This window comes from Zychaea mexicana (genome assembly GCF_025766255.1).
Source record: "Zychaea mexicana strain RSA 1403 chromosome Unknown BDB00scaffold_22, whole genome shotgun sequence".
NCBI lineage: Eukaryota > Fungi > Mucoromycota > Mucoromycetes > Mucorales > Lichtheimiaceae > Zychaea > Zychaea mexicana.
In genome coordinates this window covers 158,181-175,263 of record NW_026516685.1, presented here as the reverse complement: position 1 = coordinate 175,263, position 17,083 = coordinate 158,181, and the positions used below count along the sequence as shown (strand labels likewise).

Below are 17,083 nucleotides of genomic sequence, written 5' to 3'. Positions count from 1 at the left end.
CCTTATTAAACAAAACAAAAGCGGTCTAATCTATAACTATACTTTTTGAGAGATGAATGTGTGTGGATGTATGAGAGTGATATGTGTGTTGTATATATGTATAAAGCGAATGAAAGTGCGGTGGTGTCCTTTTAGTTGAGCTGCACAAAGGTGTCGTCGGTTTGGAAGTCCAACGGAGAGACAGTAAAGTCAACTTCCATGCGAGCAAGACCCTCGACGAACAACTTGGCACACTTGACGTTGGTCAACAAGGGGATCGAGTAATCAACGGCCATACGACGGGATCGGTAACCCTGGGAGACGAACGAAGCGGGGCGAGCATAGCGGTTCTGCGAGGGCAAGTTGATGTACATGTCAATCTTGTTGGACGACAGGTGTTCGTGGAGCGAGGCCTCGGGTTCAATCTCGGCTTCCTTGCCATCCAAGCCCTTCAACTCGACACATGGGACACCGTGTTCCTTGACATATTCGGCAGTACCCGAGGTGGCATACAAGTTGTAGCCCAACTCGTGCAACTTTTGCATAGAAGGCAACAATTCCTCCTTGTCTTTCTCGGCGCCAATCGAGAACAGAATGTTCTTTTTGGGCAACTTGAAGCCAGTGGCGATCAAACCCTTGATGTAAGCCGAGTATTTGTCAGCGCCAAAGCAGGCAACTTCACCGGTCGAGGCCATTTCAACACCCAAGACAGGATCGGCACCGGGCAGACGGCTGAACGAGAATTGAGGGACCTTGACACCGACATAGTTCTTGTGGGGCGAGTTGACCTTGGGGTAAGGCGTGACAGGCAAGCCCAACATGGCGTGGGTGGCCATTTCAATCAAGTCGACACCAGTGACCTTGGAGACAAAGGGATACGAACGAGCAGCACGGACGTTGCATTCAATGACCTTGATCTCGTTGTTCTTGGCGATAAACTGGATGTTGAAGGGACCGGTGATCTCCAAAGCCTCGCCAATCTTGGCAGTGGCAGTCTCGATCTTCTTGACAGTCTCGGGATCCAAGTCCTGGGGAGGCTGGATCAAAGTAGCGTCACCCGAGTGGACACCGGCGTTTTCAACGTGCTCGGAGATGACGTGCATGATCAGCTTGCCGTTCAAGGCAACAGCATCCATTTCGATTTCCTTGGCGTCTTCAATGTACTTTGAGATAACGACAGGATGTTCGCGCGAGACGGCAGCAGCTTCCTTCAAGTACGAGACCAAGTTGTCACGCGAGTAGACAGTGTTCATGGCAGCACCAGAGAGGACGTACGAGGGACGGACCAAGACGGGGTAATCCACCTTGTCACAGAACTCTTCGGCCTCCTCAAAGCTGGTCAACTCACGCCATTGAGGCTGATCTACACCAATGCGGTCACACATGCTCGAGAACTTGTAACGATCTTCGGCATTGTCGATCTTTTCGGGCGAGGTACCGAGGACCTTGACGTTCTGGCGGTACAAGGGCAAGGCAATGTTGTTGGGGGTCTGACCACCCATGGACATCAACACACCCGAAGAGTGCTCGATCTCGTAAATATCCAAGATACGTTCCACGGTAATGTTTTCAAAGTACAAACGGTCAGCCTCATCGTAATCGGTCGAGACGGTCTCGGGGTTGTAGTTGACCATGACGGTCTTGGTGCCTTGTTCGCGCAAGGTGCGGATAGCACGGACAGCGCACCAATCGAATTCGACGGACGAACCGATACGGTAGACACCGGAACCAATGACCATCACACCCTTGTCCTCAAATTCAATGTCATGCTCCGAAGCATTGTAGGTCATGTACAAGTAGTTGGTGTAGGCAGGGAATTCGGCGGCAACAGTATCGATCTGCTTGACAAAAGGCGTGATGCTGTGGCTCTGACGGAGAGCACGGATAGACAACTCTTGGCTGTTGAGCTGTTGGGCAATCTGCTTGTCAGAGAAACCGAGCTGCTTGGCGGCACGCAAGGTGTTGACAGGAATGCTTTCGGCAGTGAACGATTGGAGACCCTTTTCCATGTTCATGATGCGATTGAGCTTGTTCAAGAACCACTTGTCAATCTTGGTCATTTCCCAGATGCGGTCGACAGTGTAGCCCTTGCTCAAAGCGTTGGCAATGGCAAAGATGCGCTGGTCAGAAGGCACCAACAGTTCTTGATCGATGCGATCATCAGAGACAATGTCGTTCTGCAAAAGATACAAATTTACCATCATTAAGAAATCTATATAACAAATACCAAATATTTTATATAGGCTACTTACGGTGCTGAAACCAGGGAAGCTGTAATCAATGGAGCGGATGGCCTCTTGCATGGTCTCTTCAAAGGTGCGACCAATAGCCATAACTTCACCGACCGACTTCATGGCAGAGCCAAGGGCAGTGCTGACACGATCAAACTTCTTCAAATCCCAACGGGGAATCTTGACAACGCAGTAATCCAAAGAAGGTTCAAAGCAAGCGCAAGTCTTCTTGGTGACACTGTTCTTGACCTCGTTCAAGGGAATGTTCAAACCAAGCTTGGCGGCAACGAAAGCCAAGGGGTAACCAGTAGCCTTGGAAGCCAAAGCGGACGAACGGGAAAGACGAGCGTTGACTTCAATGATGCAGTATTCCTTGGAGAAGGGGTTCAAGGCGTACTGGATGTTACATTCACCGACGACACCCAAGTGACGAATGACATTGACGGCAGTGGTACGCAACATGTTGTAGTCTTCATCGGACAAGGTCTGCGAAGGAGCAACGACAATGGATTCACCCGTGTGGATACCGAGGGGATCAAAGTTCTCCATGTTACAGACTGTGATACAGTTGTCTTGGCAATCACGAACGACTTCGTATTCGATTTCCTTCCAGCCCTTCATGGACTTTTCAATCAAAACCTGGGGCGAAGTGGCAAAGGCCTTGTTGCAGAGCGCAACTAATTCTTCATCGTTGTCGGCGAAACCAGAGCCAAGACCACCAAGAGCATAAGCAGCACGGCAGATGACGGGATAGCCAATTACGTTGGCGGCCTTCAAGGCTTCTTGATGGTTTTCGGCCGAAGCGGACTGAGCGCACTTTTCATTGATTTCATAAAGAGCCTGTGCGAACAAGTCACGATCCTCGGTGGTGATGATTGTATCGATGGGAGTACCAAGCACCTTGACACCCAAAGCCTCGAATTCGTCCTTGAGCTTAATACCAACGTTCAAAGCAGTCTGACCACCAAAGGTGACATAGATACCGTCGGGCTTTTCATACTGAATGACCTTGCGAACAAACTCGGGGGTGACGGGCAAAAAGTAGACCTTGTCGGCCAAGCCCTTGGATGTCTGGATGGTAGCAATGTTGGGGTTGATCAAGACGGTGTGGATGCCTTCTTCCTTCAAAGACTTGATAGCCTGGGCACCCGAGTAATCGAATTCACCAGCCTGACCAATGGACAAACCGCCGGAACCAAGCACCAAGACCTTGTTGACATGGACACGCGGGTTCTTTTTGATGTTTTCAGCAAGGACGCCACCGGGCATCTCGACCGGGACGAGCTTGTTTTGCTCAACGCATTGGCGGACGGTGTTGATGTAGACGTCAAACAAGAATTCAGTGTCGCGGGGACCCGCGGTGGATTCAGGATGGAACTGGACCGAGAAGATGGGCAACGACTTGTGGATGATACCTTCGTTCGAGCCATCGTTGGCGTTGATGAACAATTCTTGGAAATTATCGGGCAACGAGGTAGCATCGACCGCATAACCGTGGTTCTGCGAGGTGATGTAGCAGCGGCCCGAAATCATGTTGGTACAAGGAATGTTCTGGCCACGGTTACCGTACTTCATCTTTTGTGTCTTGGCACCAGCAGCAAGAGCGAGCAATTGATGGCCCAAGCAGATACCAAAGATGGGCTTGGAACCACGGTCCAAGACCTGGCGCAGACGGTTGAAGGTCAACTCGACCATGGTGGGATCACCGGGGCCGTTAGAGATAAAGAGACCATCGTACGAATCCTCGGGCTCGGCGGCAAAGTCATAGTCCCAGGGAACAATCTTGAGCTCGACGCCACGGAAGACAAAGCAGCGGATCTGGTTGAACTTCATGCCGACATCGACGGCAACGATGCGGAGGGTTCGGCCGCTGGGGGTCTTGATAGCGTTTGCGGGATCGGGATAGTAGATCTTGGGCTCACGGATGGAGACCTCAGCGACCAAGTTGGCCTGGTTAGGATCGACCCACTCAACATTGTTGTAGTCGCTGATCCAGCCAGCCGTACCAGCGTTGGGCAAAGCGTTGTCCTTGGGGAACAAGATCTTGGCCAAAAGCACACCCTGGTCACGGATCTTCTTGGTCAGAGCACGCGAGTCGATGCCATAGAGCGCAGGGACGTTGTTCTCCTTGAGCCAGTCACCCAGCGAGGACTTTGCAAGGTAGTGTGAGTAGTCTTCGGTGTAGCTGCAGACGATTAAACCGGCAATGTGGACCTGGTGCGACTCAAAGTACTTTGGAATGTCCTTCAAAAGCTCATCCATGGCAGTGCGGTCAGGCACACCATAGTTACCAATCAAGGGGTAGGTCAAGACCAAGATTTGTCCACGGTAGGATGGATCGGTCAACGATTCGGGATATCCCACCATGCCTAATCAAGTAAAAAAAAAGAAAGTTGACAACATTTTTTTAGTTGGGTTACACAAAAGAAACTTTTTTTTTAATTTTTTTTTTGTTCTAAAGGATTCCAAGGTAAATTACCTGTTTGAAAGACAATTTCACCAGAAAGGCTCTTGGCCTCGGCGCCAAAGGAGACGCCCTGGAAGCTGCTGCCGTCATTGAAGACCAGAGCAGCCGTGGAGACATTCTGGTAGTTCTCAACCGCAGTGACGGGAGCAATGGGAGCAGCAACAGCGGTTGCAGAAGCAGTGGAGGAGTTGGAAGAAATGAGAATGCTTGGTGCCATGATTGAATGTTATGTACAGATTATAAAGGGATGCCTTTATCCGGTAATGACAAGAAGTTATTGGGTTAGTTCATCTGTTCCTGCAAGACCCACACAAAGGTAAACCCAAATATTTACTTTTGTTCTTTGATCTGGTGAGTGTGTGCGAAAGGGTGTATGTATAGATGAAAGTAGTAGTAGTAAGAAGAGATGCCTTTTTGTTTTATTGTTCAAATGAAGAAAGATTTAAAATGAAAAAAGAATGATGCGAGAGATAAGTGAGGGGGTTAAGCAGACGTAAAGGGTATTCCGAGGACCGTCAGCCGAACAAGCTGAAAAGTTTCATAAATCAAAAGAGGCCGCTCTTTTATACGTCGGCTCGGGTGCCTTGAAAAATTTTTTCTACTCCGGCTGATCTCGTTCCGACGTGCCAATCACAGTGCGGGATCTCTATCGCTTGCACATCATCCCCTCGCAGGACCGCCTTTTCATATAAGCCGCTGGGCGTTTCCAGCTGCCGCACCACAAACCGATTCGTCTGGCTGTCCACGCCCTTGATGGTGCCTTGCGCTGCTGTGTTTCCGTACAGCGTGAACTTTGCTTTTTCTTCTCCCGTGGTCGTAATGACTGTTTGCCAGAAATGAACATTGCGCGATTGCCACTCGTCGTAATTTTTAGTGCTCTTGACGTGTTGGCTTGTCATCTTTTTTTTTTTCGGTAGACAGAAACACGCTAAACTGCTAGTGGTAGATTATTGTAAACTAGGTACTAACTAGCTATTACACTACGTCAGTTTCCAGCCAAGCTGAGTGTGTGTGTGTGGTGTGGGTGTCGATAAGCGGAGGGAGGATGTTATTTCTCAGCAGAAAAGAGAAAAAGTCTTTTCTTGCATTAGTTTTACGCAAGCAATTGGTGGAGTTTAGGTTTCATTTAAAAAGCTGCTGCTGCTGCTGCTATTGTTCAAGCACAGCAGCCCTTTCTCATTGAGCGCCTAAACATTTATGATCCTGTGCTCTCTCTCTCTGTATATACACATGTATTTGAATTGACCCAACACTTTCTCTTAGGTGATGGAGGTATGTAGGGAGACTATATTGGATTGGAGTGAGCTTGCTGAACACAGAGAAATCAGGCTTGTATGACCTACATCTTGATTTCAACCTGTCCCCGTGTAACAGCCAGTGTGTGACAAAAGGAATGCTAAATTGCCGAAAGCTCGATTCAGTTTATCCTATTGTATCTCAGTCTCTCACTCTCTCAGTCTCTCTCTCTCTCTCGTTGCAACGACATGCCTTCACGTGAGGTCAAACACTCCCCCCCCCACCCTACAAATGATGTGGCAACAAGTGTCATTTTCTAAAAGCTGATTGACTGGCTTGGGGGCTTCCCCAATGGTCATGATGTGCCTCGTGTATGGCGCTATTCGACGTATTCTTGCCCCTCAAGTACGCAAGACGTGGAGGGTAGTAGTAGAGACATGCCCGTCGGCAGTTCAACATGAACCAACCATCTACCACCACCTACTAGTTCAACGTGTCGGGTATCACAACCGATCACTCTGCCATCATTATTTTATTTGGGACTAGTATAAAGGCCGAGAAAGGTATACCCGTAATAGTAATTGACCGTGATGTAGAGTCACCGTTTGTCATGGTGAAAGGCCTGAGTGTAACATGGACAATGACGACGACGACCAGTGTCTCTTTCTACCTTGACTCGCAAGTTGCGCGCATCCCTTTCTCTGCTGCTCTCATGTGTATATGTGTATGTGTGTGGGTGTGGGTGTGGGTGTGAATACACCATTACATGTGCATGGTACATGAGTCTACATTGCACACACACACATAAACAAACGAAAAAGACGCATGAACTGAGTTGCTATTGCTAATAGTAAACCAAAATGAGAGAGACAGCTGTTTTGAAATGTACAAGACGTAGCTTAGTGTTTTTGTTCCCGCTCCTATGCCTATAATTTTTGAAATCCCCCAGTTGCGTTGACGTAGTACGGGTATACTACAGAGGCGGTGATGATGGATGACGATGATGAAAAGGAGAGCTTTCTGTGTGTGTGTGTGTGTGTGTCATACATGAACAACAACTCTTTTGTTAGCCATCCTCCATGGGACATTAAGCACATCTCAACCATCATCATCATCGTCGTGTAGATCATCTTGTTTGTCCCCCCCCTCCCCCTTGTGTGTGTCCTGAGCGCTAAAAAATGCCATGGAATTCAATCAACGGTATTATTTAGTTTGAGCTAGTCCCTGCATTCTCTCGTTCTCTTTCTCTCTGTTGCGCGCGCGCGCGCATCTCGCCCCTTCCTCTCCCACTCCCCCGATCCCTAGTGGTGTGTGGGCAGTAGTCGCTAGTGTGGGTGCGTGGATGCTTGTGTGAAGGGAAAGGATGAACGGCGCATTTGTTGTTTTGTTTTTCGGACTAACGTCGCTAATTGAGTGTAGCGTCAAAAAATAAATAGGGATTGGATTGGCATGAATCATGTGTCTATTGTAAAGGCGTGTATACACACACACACACACACAAACCACATATGTAAACTTGTTGTTATTATGTACAATAATGTGGATGATGTATGCAACGCGTGCTCTTGTTGTGTGTGGTGAACCTCGGAAGCTATCCTTGCTGTGTTTATTTGACACGACTTTACTACTTTCTGCTTTAAAACGCATCGTCCGTCTTTGCCGTCGTCGTCGTCATCGGCTAAAAATAACGCGCAGTCTCCCACATGGCTCTGTCGCCGTGTAATGGAGACGATACTAAACTCATTCGGTCGGACCATCCGGGTGGGTTCGGTTGTTGTTGTTGTCGATGATCGGAAAGACAAAGGATGCTCTCTCTGTCTCTCTCTCTCTCTCTCTTACTTTTGAGCCAAACATAACCAATGGAAGAAGTGGTGGGGCGGAGAACCAAGTTGTACGATGAAACATCGAAAACATCTACTAAAGTAACCCCCTCCACTAGAACGACTGAATAACAACAAAAGCGCGGGTGATACGGCCGTAACGATCTACGACTGAGTGGGTCTATTGAGCTCAGGTACTAGTACTAATAGTAGTAGTAGTCATGGCCTAATTGCTAAAGGAGTAGCAGCTAGTAGAAGCGTGTGTGGATATCTCACCTACGACAGCCATCAGCCATTTTCTATTTTCTTTTTTTCTTTTATTTGAGCGGCGGGAAAGGTCCCTTTTTCCAATTTGAAAGAATTGGGATTCCGGGGCCATTCTGTGTGACCGTGTGTAACCCGACCGCTCTTTACTCTCTCTCTCTAGAGGCTCTCTCTCTCTCTCTTGGAGTTCTTGATTGGCAAAAACCTACCTGCTCTTTGGATTTAACTTTGACTCTCAGAAACCGTATATAAACGAAGCCCTTCCAACCGTCCTTGGTTTTCTTGCTCGACCCTCTTTCCGCACACGCCTCTTTGACTTTTTTTTTTTTGTTGTTGTCTACTACACACTTCTTCCTCAAAAAAAGCATACCCTTGCATCTTCTTCTTCTTCTCTCTCTCTCTCTCTCTTTCCTGTACCATCTTTTTCCTTCTCTTTTCATCTTGCATTTGTTTTCTTTCTTTTCGTTACATTACCAAATCACATCCTATCATGCCAGTTCCTATCGAATACAACAACTCTGTCCGTCGTATGAGCACCATCACGGTCCCCAACCAAGACATTAGCTTTGAGTAAGCTATCACTATTACTGTGATTTGACCACACACAAGCCCGACCGAACATGTGGAACTGACTTTTTCTTCTTTCTTGAACTATCAAAAGCACATACGATTTCCAGCTCTGCGCTCCGCAAAAGGATGTCAAGGACGCCTTTGAGTCGCGTGAACTGGAGGCTGCATACTGCCGTGATTTCTCATGCTGCGGGCTGGTCCTCTCAGATCTCCACGATCTGCTGCAGCACTATGAGGAATGCCATGTGCGTCTCGAGGAAGAAGACGAAGACGATGCCAGCTTCTGGTCTCCTACCCCTCCATCATTATCTTCTTCATCTTCTCCATCCGCCTCGCCTTCCCCTTGTACCGCTCCCAGCTCGCCTACGCTGGACGATGCCGAAAGCTGTGATGCCCTTAAAAAGAAGGCTGCCGCCTATCTTTCCGACTTGTACAACAGTGCCACTCTGTCGCCCTTGTCGCTCACCTCGCCCATCAAGGAAGAAGATGGTTTGGAACTAGCAACAACAACAACAACAACAGGTCCCCTTACTCCTACAGATTCTGTTGTCGAAGAACCTTTGAGCTATTACAGCTGTAACGAATCATCATCATCACAATCATCATCATCATCCTCCTCCTCCTCTTTGCCAAAAAAATTGACCATCAACACCGACATCACCACCGCATCACCATCATCACCATCATCCTCATCATTAAATACGTTGACAGCTGGAAAGAAGCGCTCGTACCAGCAGTTTAGCAGCTTGCCGAGCGCCTTGGACTTATTGACCCAGAGTGCCGCCAAGAAGCTGGCATTGGCAACGGGTGAGCTGCCCACGCCAATGTTGACCGATGAGGATTTCCTTGCTCAAGCAGGCGCTTTGCTTGCTTCTGCCAACACCAGTAAGTGTATATTTTGGGGTTGTGTTTATTTGTATGTGTATGTGTGTATGTTAGGCTGTGTGTGTGTGTGGTCATGAACGATCATTGTCCAGAACTTTATACTCAAATGTTGTTATTGTTTATATATAAAGATGCAAACGCCGACAAGCCGTACAAGTGCAATGTGCCGGGCTGTCAAAAGGCATACAAGAACCCGAACGGCTTAAAGTATCACAACCAGCATGGCCACTGCGACTTGGTGTCGGATGAAAGTGAAAACATTGCTTCCAAGCCGTACCAGTGCACCATTGGCGACTGCGGCAAGCGCTACAAGAACTTGAATGGCTTGAAATACCACATTGAGCATTCTCACATGGCTGCCTTGAATCACACCTTGGCCAGCTTTGGTTCGTCCTTGTTTTCACCTGCCTTTGCTGCTCAATTCGCCTCTGTGCTTACATCTGCTTCTAATACTAATAACACTACCACTACTACCACTACCACCACCACTACTCCCGCTAATGCTACTACAACCCCTCCACCATCAACCTCTTGTACGCCTGATGTCTCCCCTCAAGCTTCTCCTGTTATGTCCGCGGCAACACTCGCCAGCTTCTTCTAAATCTGTTTGTTTATTTTGTATCTATATATCCATCCCCCTCTTCTATCTTCCGTATATTGCATAGTCCTCCACCACCACCATCATCTCTCTCTCTCTCTCTCTCTCTCCTTCCAAAAAGTTTGTTTGATTTTTGCTTTCTATCTATTTCCAGAACAAAAACCAAAAAAAAAAAAAGTGACTTGTATGTTTATATATAATGATAATAAAAAAGTAGTTCTATTTTCTCTTATTATGGTACGAATCGCAGAATTGTTTTATTTCATCGCGGGTGTTATGTACAAAAAGAAAAGGGCTCCGCAAAATTGTGATACAAATGTGCAACGTTTGATCATCAGTTTTTCTTCTTTAGTAGCAGTTGCACTCGTCTTGGCAGGAGCAGCCTAAATCAAGACAGCGTGTGTGTCAGTCAACATCTCTTTCTTTTTCTTCGGAGGAGGAGGAGGAAAAACAATAAAGTTCACGTTATACCATACCTTGACCGGTGCCTATAATCATTGTTTACGTGATGATTATTTGTGTGTTACAAGATGGTTTATTTAGTATACAGCATGTACGAACACAGAGTGGCCTTCGGAAGTATAGAGTAACAAACGATGGAGGGGACTTTTTTTACCTTTGCAAGCGCATGTTTGCTTATGCATGGCCTTGCAGTCTTTGCATTGACAGTCCTTACCACACTTGCATTGGTTGCTGGTTTGGCAGCTAATTTACAATACATTCAAAGGTCTTTGGTTATGTATGCACGCTATAGAAAAAAGCATCTTTCAAAAAAGTTGATGGGGCGAAGCTTACGTGCAACTATCGTTTTGTGTACAAGGGCAAGCCATTTTGTGATTTCTTTGTTCGAGTTGAAAAAGAATTTAGAGTTGAAAAGAGAAAAAAAAAGTGTGACAAGGAGGAGGCCGCTTTCCTTTTCTTTTATGTGTGTGTGTTGTTTCCGGCGTAAACCCCCCTCCAGAACAATCATCATTCTTACGTCTACGTCCCGACCATGTTTCTCTCATGCTAACACTCAATTGGATCTCCATTCACTGTTAATGCCGATGCGTTAAGGGCGCGGGTGTCAAAGTGAGTTTGTCATTTTCCATCAGTTTTTCTATTTGAACAACAACAACAACAACAACAATCAAAGCCCCTCCGTCGTTTGTGTCGTTTTGGTCCCATGTTTTTTTTTGTACCGCGTCAACAAAGAAAGAAAGAAAGAAAGAGAGAGGGAAAACAAAAACGTGGCACACAACGAACACAAACGTCATGTCCACACATGTAATACACTTTTTGTAGACGATACGTAAAAGTGCACCCAGATCATGTCGAGTGAGACAGACCACCATCCGAGACCCCAGAAGACCTGTTAGCACTCAGTAGAGAGAGACACACACACAGTATGTATTACACAGAGTAGGACAAAAAGGCAGATCCCTTCAACTTTAGCTGTTTATGCTTGAAATCATTATTTCGGACGGGGATGTCCCGGTTGGATCGATATATATATTAATTATAGACGCAGCCACTTTGTCGATTCTATAATCCCCAAGCCCAAGGGTAATGAGAGGGACAAATGAACCTCGGACGCAAGACGGACATCATTTTAAGGTTTTCGCAGGGGTAGGGGTGTGTAGAGGTGGAGGATACGGAAATGGACAAAGGGACGAATATATCCAATTTACATCGTCGTGCTGTAACACATTGGTATACTAGCAGTAGTAGTAGTAGTAGTGACAGCTTTATTACTGTAGATTATGCCGAGTTCTCTCATCAGAATGATGTTTGCATGACACACCCAAAACTCAATACAACACGACACACACACGAACGACATAGTAGTCGCTATCATGTTGGAAGATATGTGCGTTTCGCGAACAAGGAAAAGGTGGGTGTGGGAGGCTGCTTTTCTTTGCTTTTGCGGGTTGTGATGATGGCTTTCCAGCACAAACAACAACAAGCTGAATGAACCAACAAGAACCGGTTGCACGTCATTACTTTTAATGCCGTGCGCGCGCGCATCAAAGTACATGTGTTACCAAGTCCCATTCAATAATGTCTTGTCTTGTCGGTACGATAGTAAGCGCACCGAGCATATCATACTGCAGAATAGTGACACTAGTAGTAGTAATAGTAGTTGACACGGTGCCAATTCAAAAGTGTCTTTTTCATTTGTGTATTGTCGATTATTTTCTTGGTGGTGGATAAGTAAAAGCTACTCAACTGTATTCGGGTCTGGTCATTATCATCAACACGCATTAAGACAGTGTTATCCATGTGAGTTACGATACTATCTTTTGAATCTATAGCCAACACGTACACACAGAGAGAGAGAACGACTGCGGTTGCAGCCAGTCAAAAGGAGGATGATGAAAAAGATGCCATCATGCAGCTCCTCGCTCCTCTCTTTTGGTTTGTAGTACATGTTTTCTTGATTGTCTAAACCGAAAAAGGATCACATCTAAATTGCTTCTGTTCTTCTAAAACATATACTCCACCTCCCCCCCCCTGAATAACAAGTATCGTGTACAGCTGTATGACCTGTTATATGCATAAACAATCTGGACATTACCACTTTCTCTCTTTAACATCATCCTACATTTGCTGGACCTACCGACTCACTACTGTAATAAAAAATCAATGGAAAAAAACCAACAACAACAGTGCGTTGCTTTGCGTTTAAATGTGAGGAACGGAATGGGGATGAGGTTTTATTATTGGCTGTTGATCAATGCTTTTGCCAATTGGATTTTTTTTTTCAATTCATTTATATCAGCGTCTAATCGTCGTCGTTCTTCTTCTTTCTCTTCCATCTCTTGCTCAAGCAAAAGCAATTCTTCTTCGAACAGTCTAATTACATATTAAATCAAGTGAGTATCTTTGAAAAAAACAAGTTTGTACAAATAAAAAGGACTAAAGTTCCTTTAGTGTCAAATTTTAGATTCTTACCTTTTTGCTTGTTGGCAACGAGAATCAGCTTGCGGGGTAGGTGAAACCATGGTGCAAACGTACAGTTGATGCAGGTAGAGCTTGGTATTTACAAGCTATTGAAAGTTTATTCATGTAAGCAAAACAATGTAAGATGGGTTATCACAGAAATAAAGGCTAATACATACTTCTCTTTTGATGTGAGAAAAAATAGTGTAAAGAGAAAGAGAGGGGTGAATTGGGTACAGAGCCTTTATATATCAAAGATTTAAGCACCAAGTGAGATTATACAACCTCAATGTCCCAACATGTCAAGGTCACCGGACCCGCAAGAAATAACACGCCCTCCACATGAGCAATAACTAGGGTTATTGCCGTGTGGGTCCAGACTCTCTGTCCTTGGTAACTGACACTGTTGGAGAGATACGAAAAATGGTGCACCGAGACTTGTGATAGCGATGTGACGATGGTTCGAAGCGCCAAAAAAGTGCACCCATCAATCCTTTCTCTCCTCCGGTTTCTATTTTTCGTATATGCATCCCATACGTTAATTTCTCTTCCAAACTTTGCTTTAGCTCTGACACTGTGTAAACCGAATTTTATGATATTTAGTTATATTTAATAAATTCTATTCTGCTGTTTTATATGACACTCGTGCCAATGTCTATGAAAAATTGTTTCTCGTTTTCGGTCAAGCGTTTTCTATGAAGATACCGCCGTGTAGTCTTGTAATAATCTGCCTTAAGTCCAAGACGATGCCAACCTATCTCATGATAAGGTCTGACGGGTGGCCACTCCATATGTCGTGCTCTGGATGGTACGAGGTCAATTGCGTTAAAGTGATTTGAGCTAAGAAAAAGAGTTATTGGCTGCGGTTGTCGATTGGTTCCCTTTGGGATAGTAAAAGGCAAGTATTAAACACTGTTCCAATCCAAGCGATCATCATATACTGCAATCGGCACAGTATATGCATCTGCAGCAATTTGGGCATCTAATATCGCATTGAACCAATAATCCGAACTGCAAGTGTACTTCTGACATAGTGCTGTTTCTGGTGTGATACCATATTCCATTCGTTTGATCGCATTTTGCATTATAACCTCACGTCCGTTCCATAGAGTATCGCGATAGAAATCATAGTTCGCAAAAAGCTGATAAAGAATTGCTTGTTTGACCTTGATATATTGATCTTGGTCACCATGAACGTGGAGAGCAAGGGTACGATATTAACACCATCCGTCAGCTTTGATATGCTTAATTCCGAACGAGCAATCGAGCGGGATCTCTCGATGGACGAATATTGAATTGAATTCAGTTATACTGTCAATCCCTTCCAATAATCTTTTTAATTTACCATGGTTCTCTTCGAAGACTTTTCCTGTTACTTGGCCATAAGTCCTCAGCTTGATTTCCGGTTGTTTTCTTTTCTTCTGCTTGTTTTCAGTTTTCTTGTCCATCGTTTTCTCTGTTTTCTTCTCCATCTTCATCTTTTCTTTGATCTTGCTAATTGCATTTTCTCCTTCACTTCTTGCTTCTTCTTTTCATTCTGCATCTCGACACCCATGATATACCGCATTATTTCGTTTGATCCTGTCTCCAAGTCCTCAGCCATTGTCTCAATTTCTTTCAACGTGAACGGATCGACTTTCATATCCAAAAGGTGCAGGGCGTGTTCATCAATCTTATTCAAGATATCTCTTTCCGAAGAAGACGCAACTTGCCAAGAACGTGGCGCGATTACAATCGCCATACACGCCATATATAAACACCTTCATTTCTATTTATCTACACAAACAATTCACACTTACACAGATACACACCTCCCATAGACACATGCTTATTTGTTTTAACTATTATTATCTTTTTCTAAACATATCTCTTTTTCTGATCTTTCATGACATCGAATGGTTATAGGTGTTTGGGTATCGTAACGAAATATCAAGAAAACGCAATATTAGGAAGATGTGATGTTTTTTTTACCAGGTATAAATTTGCTCGGTTCAGGTCTACGGGATTTTTAAGCGGCACCACCAAGAGCTTATGACTCAACAAGCGTAGCAGTAACAATACAATAGCATTCTTTCTTAACACATCTTTGTCAATTATGTCTCTCAACACCACTGCCAGCTCCTCCACGTATCGGGCCTTGCAAATGACTATGCGTGATACTATGAATGAAACGCACCGTGAAGCACTCGAAGCCCGCCCAGCCAACACTAAGAAAACCTATGTCAAAAAGCAAGCGGAATACCGTAAATGGTGCGATAGAATGATGCCACATTTGCCTACAGAAACTCGTTATATTGTTCATGGCGACAAGCTTCATTTGTTTCTCAAGGAAGAGGTATGTACGATAACTGTGAATTGTGCAACTTCAAATTTAGTTTTGCTGTAGTGCTTCTTAACTTGATACAATCTCAATTAACAGGTCATGAACCGTGATGCTCGTCGCAAGGGCAAAGGATCGACCCAGCTCAAGAAAAATCAAGGCTTCCACTTTCATGAGCTACGCTGCCGCCGTCGTCTATTCATATCAGCAACAAGTTCGTTCGTTTGTCAATAGTCATCCTCATCCACGTAGCGCTGTCAAGGAACTTTATCGACCCCGTCCAGATCCGCGAAGAAAGCCAACGACGTGAAAATTACGACGAACGCGCACTTGGAACATTGATCGATGGATATACGACCACCGATCAGATTGCCGACGTTGTCGATTACTACATGGCCAAGAAGGAAGGGTCACACTTGCGCAATGCTCTCGCATTTTTGCTTTCTCACTACTGTTTGTTGCGAAGCGAGTCGGCTCGGAAGGCTACCGTACCCGATATGCACAGTGTCGAATTGGAGCGTGAAGGCCCGTCCGAATGCCATTCCCTCATGATGATCATCAAGCAAGGAAAGACAAACAAGCATGGTTGTTTGAAATTTGTTGCCTCCTGCACCCGGAACACTCGCGTCGAGATATGCCCCTTCATGGCTCTTTCCTTTTACTTTTTCTGGCGTTGGCATGTCGAAAACGAATCATTCCCCGTCTTCACTCACAGCCAAGATTGGTATGATATCCGCTTGCTCAAGAGCACCTCTCCTTCCACCACCAACACCACCGAAGTCTCATATCAGCAGCAACTTCGAGCAATCGGCGAGGCATTCGCCAGATGTAACATTGTCTCCTCCCAGAAGACCCAAGCGGCCCGTGGCTCCTCATGCAAGATGGCAGATTTGGATGGTGCTGACGAGGCGCAGATAAGAAGATTAGGCAGATGGAGCAACACCACGATGAATGGCAAGTCTTCCTCGTGAAGTCATGCGCGTCTTGGCCAGCTTTCCTGCTCAACAGGGTAACTTCTTCCTGCCTCGTGCTGCCGTTGACTCCCGCTCAGGAATTATGCAAAAAGGTATTTTCCCGTGTCGAATACTGGCTGGAAGCAATTCGACCGGATCAAGTGGCAGCTGCCGGGTATCTGTGTCTCTTGGGTGTTCTGTGCGTTACATTTTTTTAAGATGCTGTGCTTATGCAAAAAAAGAATCCGCGCCATTCGATTTTCCTAAGCCAAACAGTCAAAGTGCTGCTATATATCTAGTTCAAAGCGTAAGTATTCATTTTAAGAATTATGCCCAAGATGATCATCAAAATGATACTTATTGTTGTTACTATTGTAACTACTAGAGATCTTCAATGATTATCTTAGAAGATGCCACCCCTTAAGATCTGCTCTTGCAACGTACTGTACCTCATCTTAAGCAACGCATGAGCACGATGAAAGGTGAAATGGTTTCGCGTTGAAAAGCAATGCAAATGCAGATGGCAAATATGACCAAGAACCTTTCCGACCTCGTATCCGGCCGTGCAACGGTAAACCTAAGCATCAATTGGCCATCATCATCATCATCATCATCATCCTCAGTAACACCAACACAGCAGCACATCCAGAGCAGCAGCCAACAACAGCAACAGTTACATCTATCCCAATTTCAGCACCTTCTGAGTCACTGGATCTTATTGCAACGAGTGAGCCCCCATCTTACATGATGAGCCGGGGTATCAAGACTGTTACTGACCTTTGGGTAGAGTGGTCGGCTGGGTTTGCTGGAGGCTATGAACTGAAAAAAAAAACTGCAA

General features: G+C 45.6%; 4 protein-coding genes across 4 annotated transcripts; 1 reads left to right on the top strand and 3 right to left on the bottom strand.

Annotated features, from left to right (window-relative positions):
* Positions 1 to 131: 131 nt before the first annotated feature.
* Positions 132 to 4,894, bottom strand: BDB00DRAFT_870635 (uncharacterized protein; the record flags this gene model as incomplete). Its single annotated transcript, XM_053126729.1, has 3 exons — positions 132 to 2,156; positions 2,232 to 4,579; positions 4,690 to 4,894. 3 exons carry the CDS (start codon positions 4,892 to 4,894, stop codon positions 132 to 134), a joined length of 4,578 nt encoding a protein of 1,525 aa, XP_052981445.1.
* A 266-nt stretch (positions 4,895 to 5,160) lies between these two features.
* On the bottom strand, positions 5,161 to 5,576 carry BDB00DRAFT_870634 (uncharacterized protein; the record flags this gene model as incomplete). The annotated part of the gene is made up of 2 exons (XM_053126728.1): positions 5,161 to 5,205; positions 5,280 to 5,576. 2 exons carry the CDS (start codon positions 5,574 to 5,576, stop codon positions 5,161 to 5,163), a joined length of 342 nt encoding a protein of 113 aa, XP_052981444.1.
* A 2,738-nt stretch (positions 5,577 to 8,314) lies between these two features.
* On the top strand, positions 8,315 to 10,282 carry BDB00DRAFT_815017 (uncharacterized protein). The gene is made up of 3 exons (XM_053122875.1): positions 8,315 to 8,567; positions 8,659 to 9,452; positions 9,584 to 10,282. Exons 1-3 carry the CDS (start codon positions 8,488 to 8,490, stop codon positions 10,051 to 10,053), a joined length of 1,344 nt encoding a protein of 447 aa, XP_052981443.1. The 5' UTR covers positions 8,315 to 8,487; the 3' UTR covers positions 10,054 to 10,282.
* Positions 10,270 to 10,929, bottom strand: BDB00DRAFT_815016 (uncharacterized protein). Its single transcript, XM_053122874.1, has 4 exons — positions 10,846 to 10,929; positions 10,667 to 10,755; positions 10,527 to 10,538; positions 10,270 to 10,433 (listed from the first exon to the last, which is right to left on the bottom strand). Exons 1-4 carry the CDS (start codon positions 10,878 to 10,880, stop codon positions 10,399 to 10,401), a joined length of 171 nt encoding a protein of 56 aa, XP_052981442.1. The 5' UTR covers positions 10,881 to 10,929; the 3' UTR covers positions 10,270 to 10,398.
* Positions 10,930 to 17,083: the final 6,154 nt, after the last annotated feature.

Excerpts from the sequence above, each read along its gene's own strand:
- BDB00DRAFT_815017 (XM_053122875.1), top strand. The coding sequence starts at position 8,488 with ATGCCAGTTCCTATCGAATACAACAACTCTGTCCGTCGTATGAGCACC. Across the intron at positions 8,568-8,658 it reads AACCAAGACATTAGCTTTGA|CACATACGATTTCCAGCTCT; the intron begins GTAAGCTATCAC and ends AACTATCAAAAG. Across the intron at positions 9,453-9,583 it reads GCTTGCTTCTGCCAACACCA|ATGCAAACGCCGACAAGCCG; the intron begins GTAAGTGTATAT and ends TTATATATAAAG.
- BDB00DRAFT_815016 (XM_053122874.1), bottom strand. The coding sequence starts at position 10,880 with ATGGCTTGCCCTTGTACACAAAACGATAGTTGCAC. Across the intron at positions 10,756-10,845 it reads ACACAAAACGATAGTTGCAC|CTGCCAAACCAGCAACCAAT; the intron begins GTAAGCTTCGCC and ends ATTGTAAATTAG.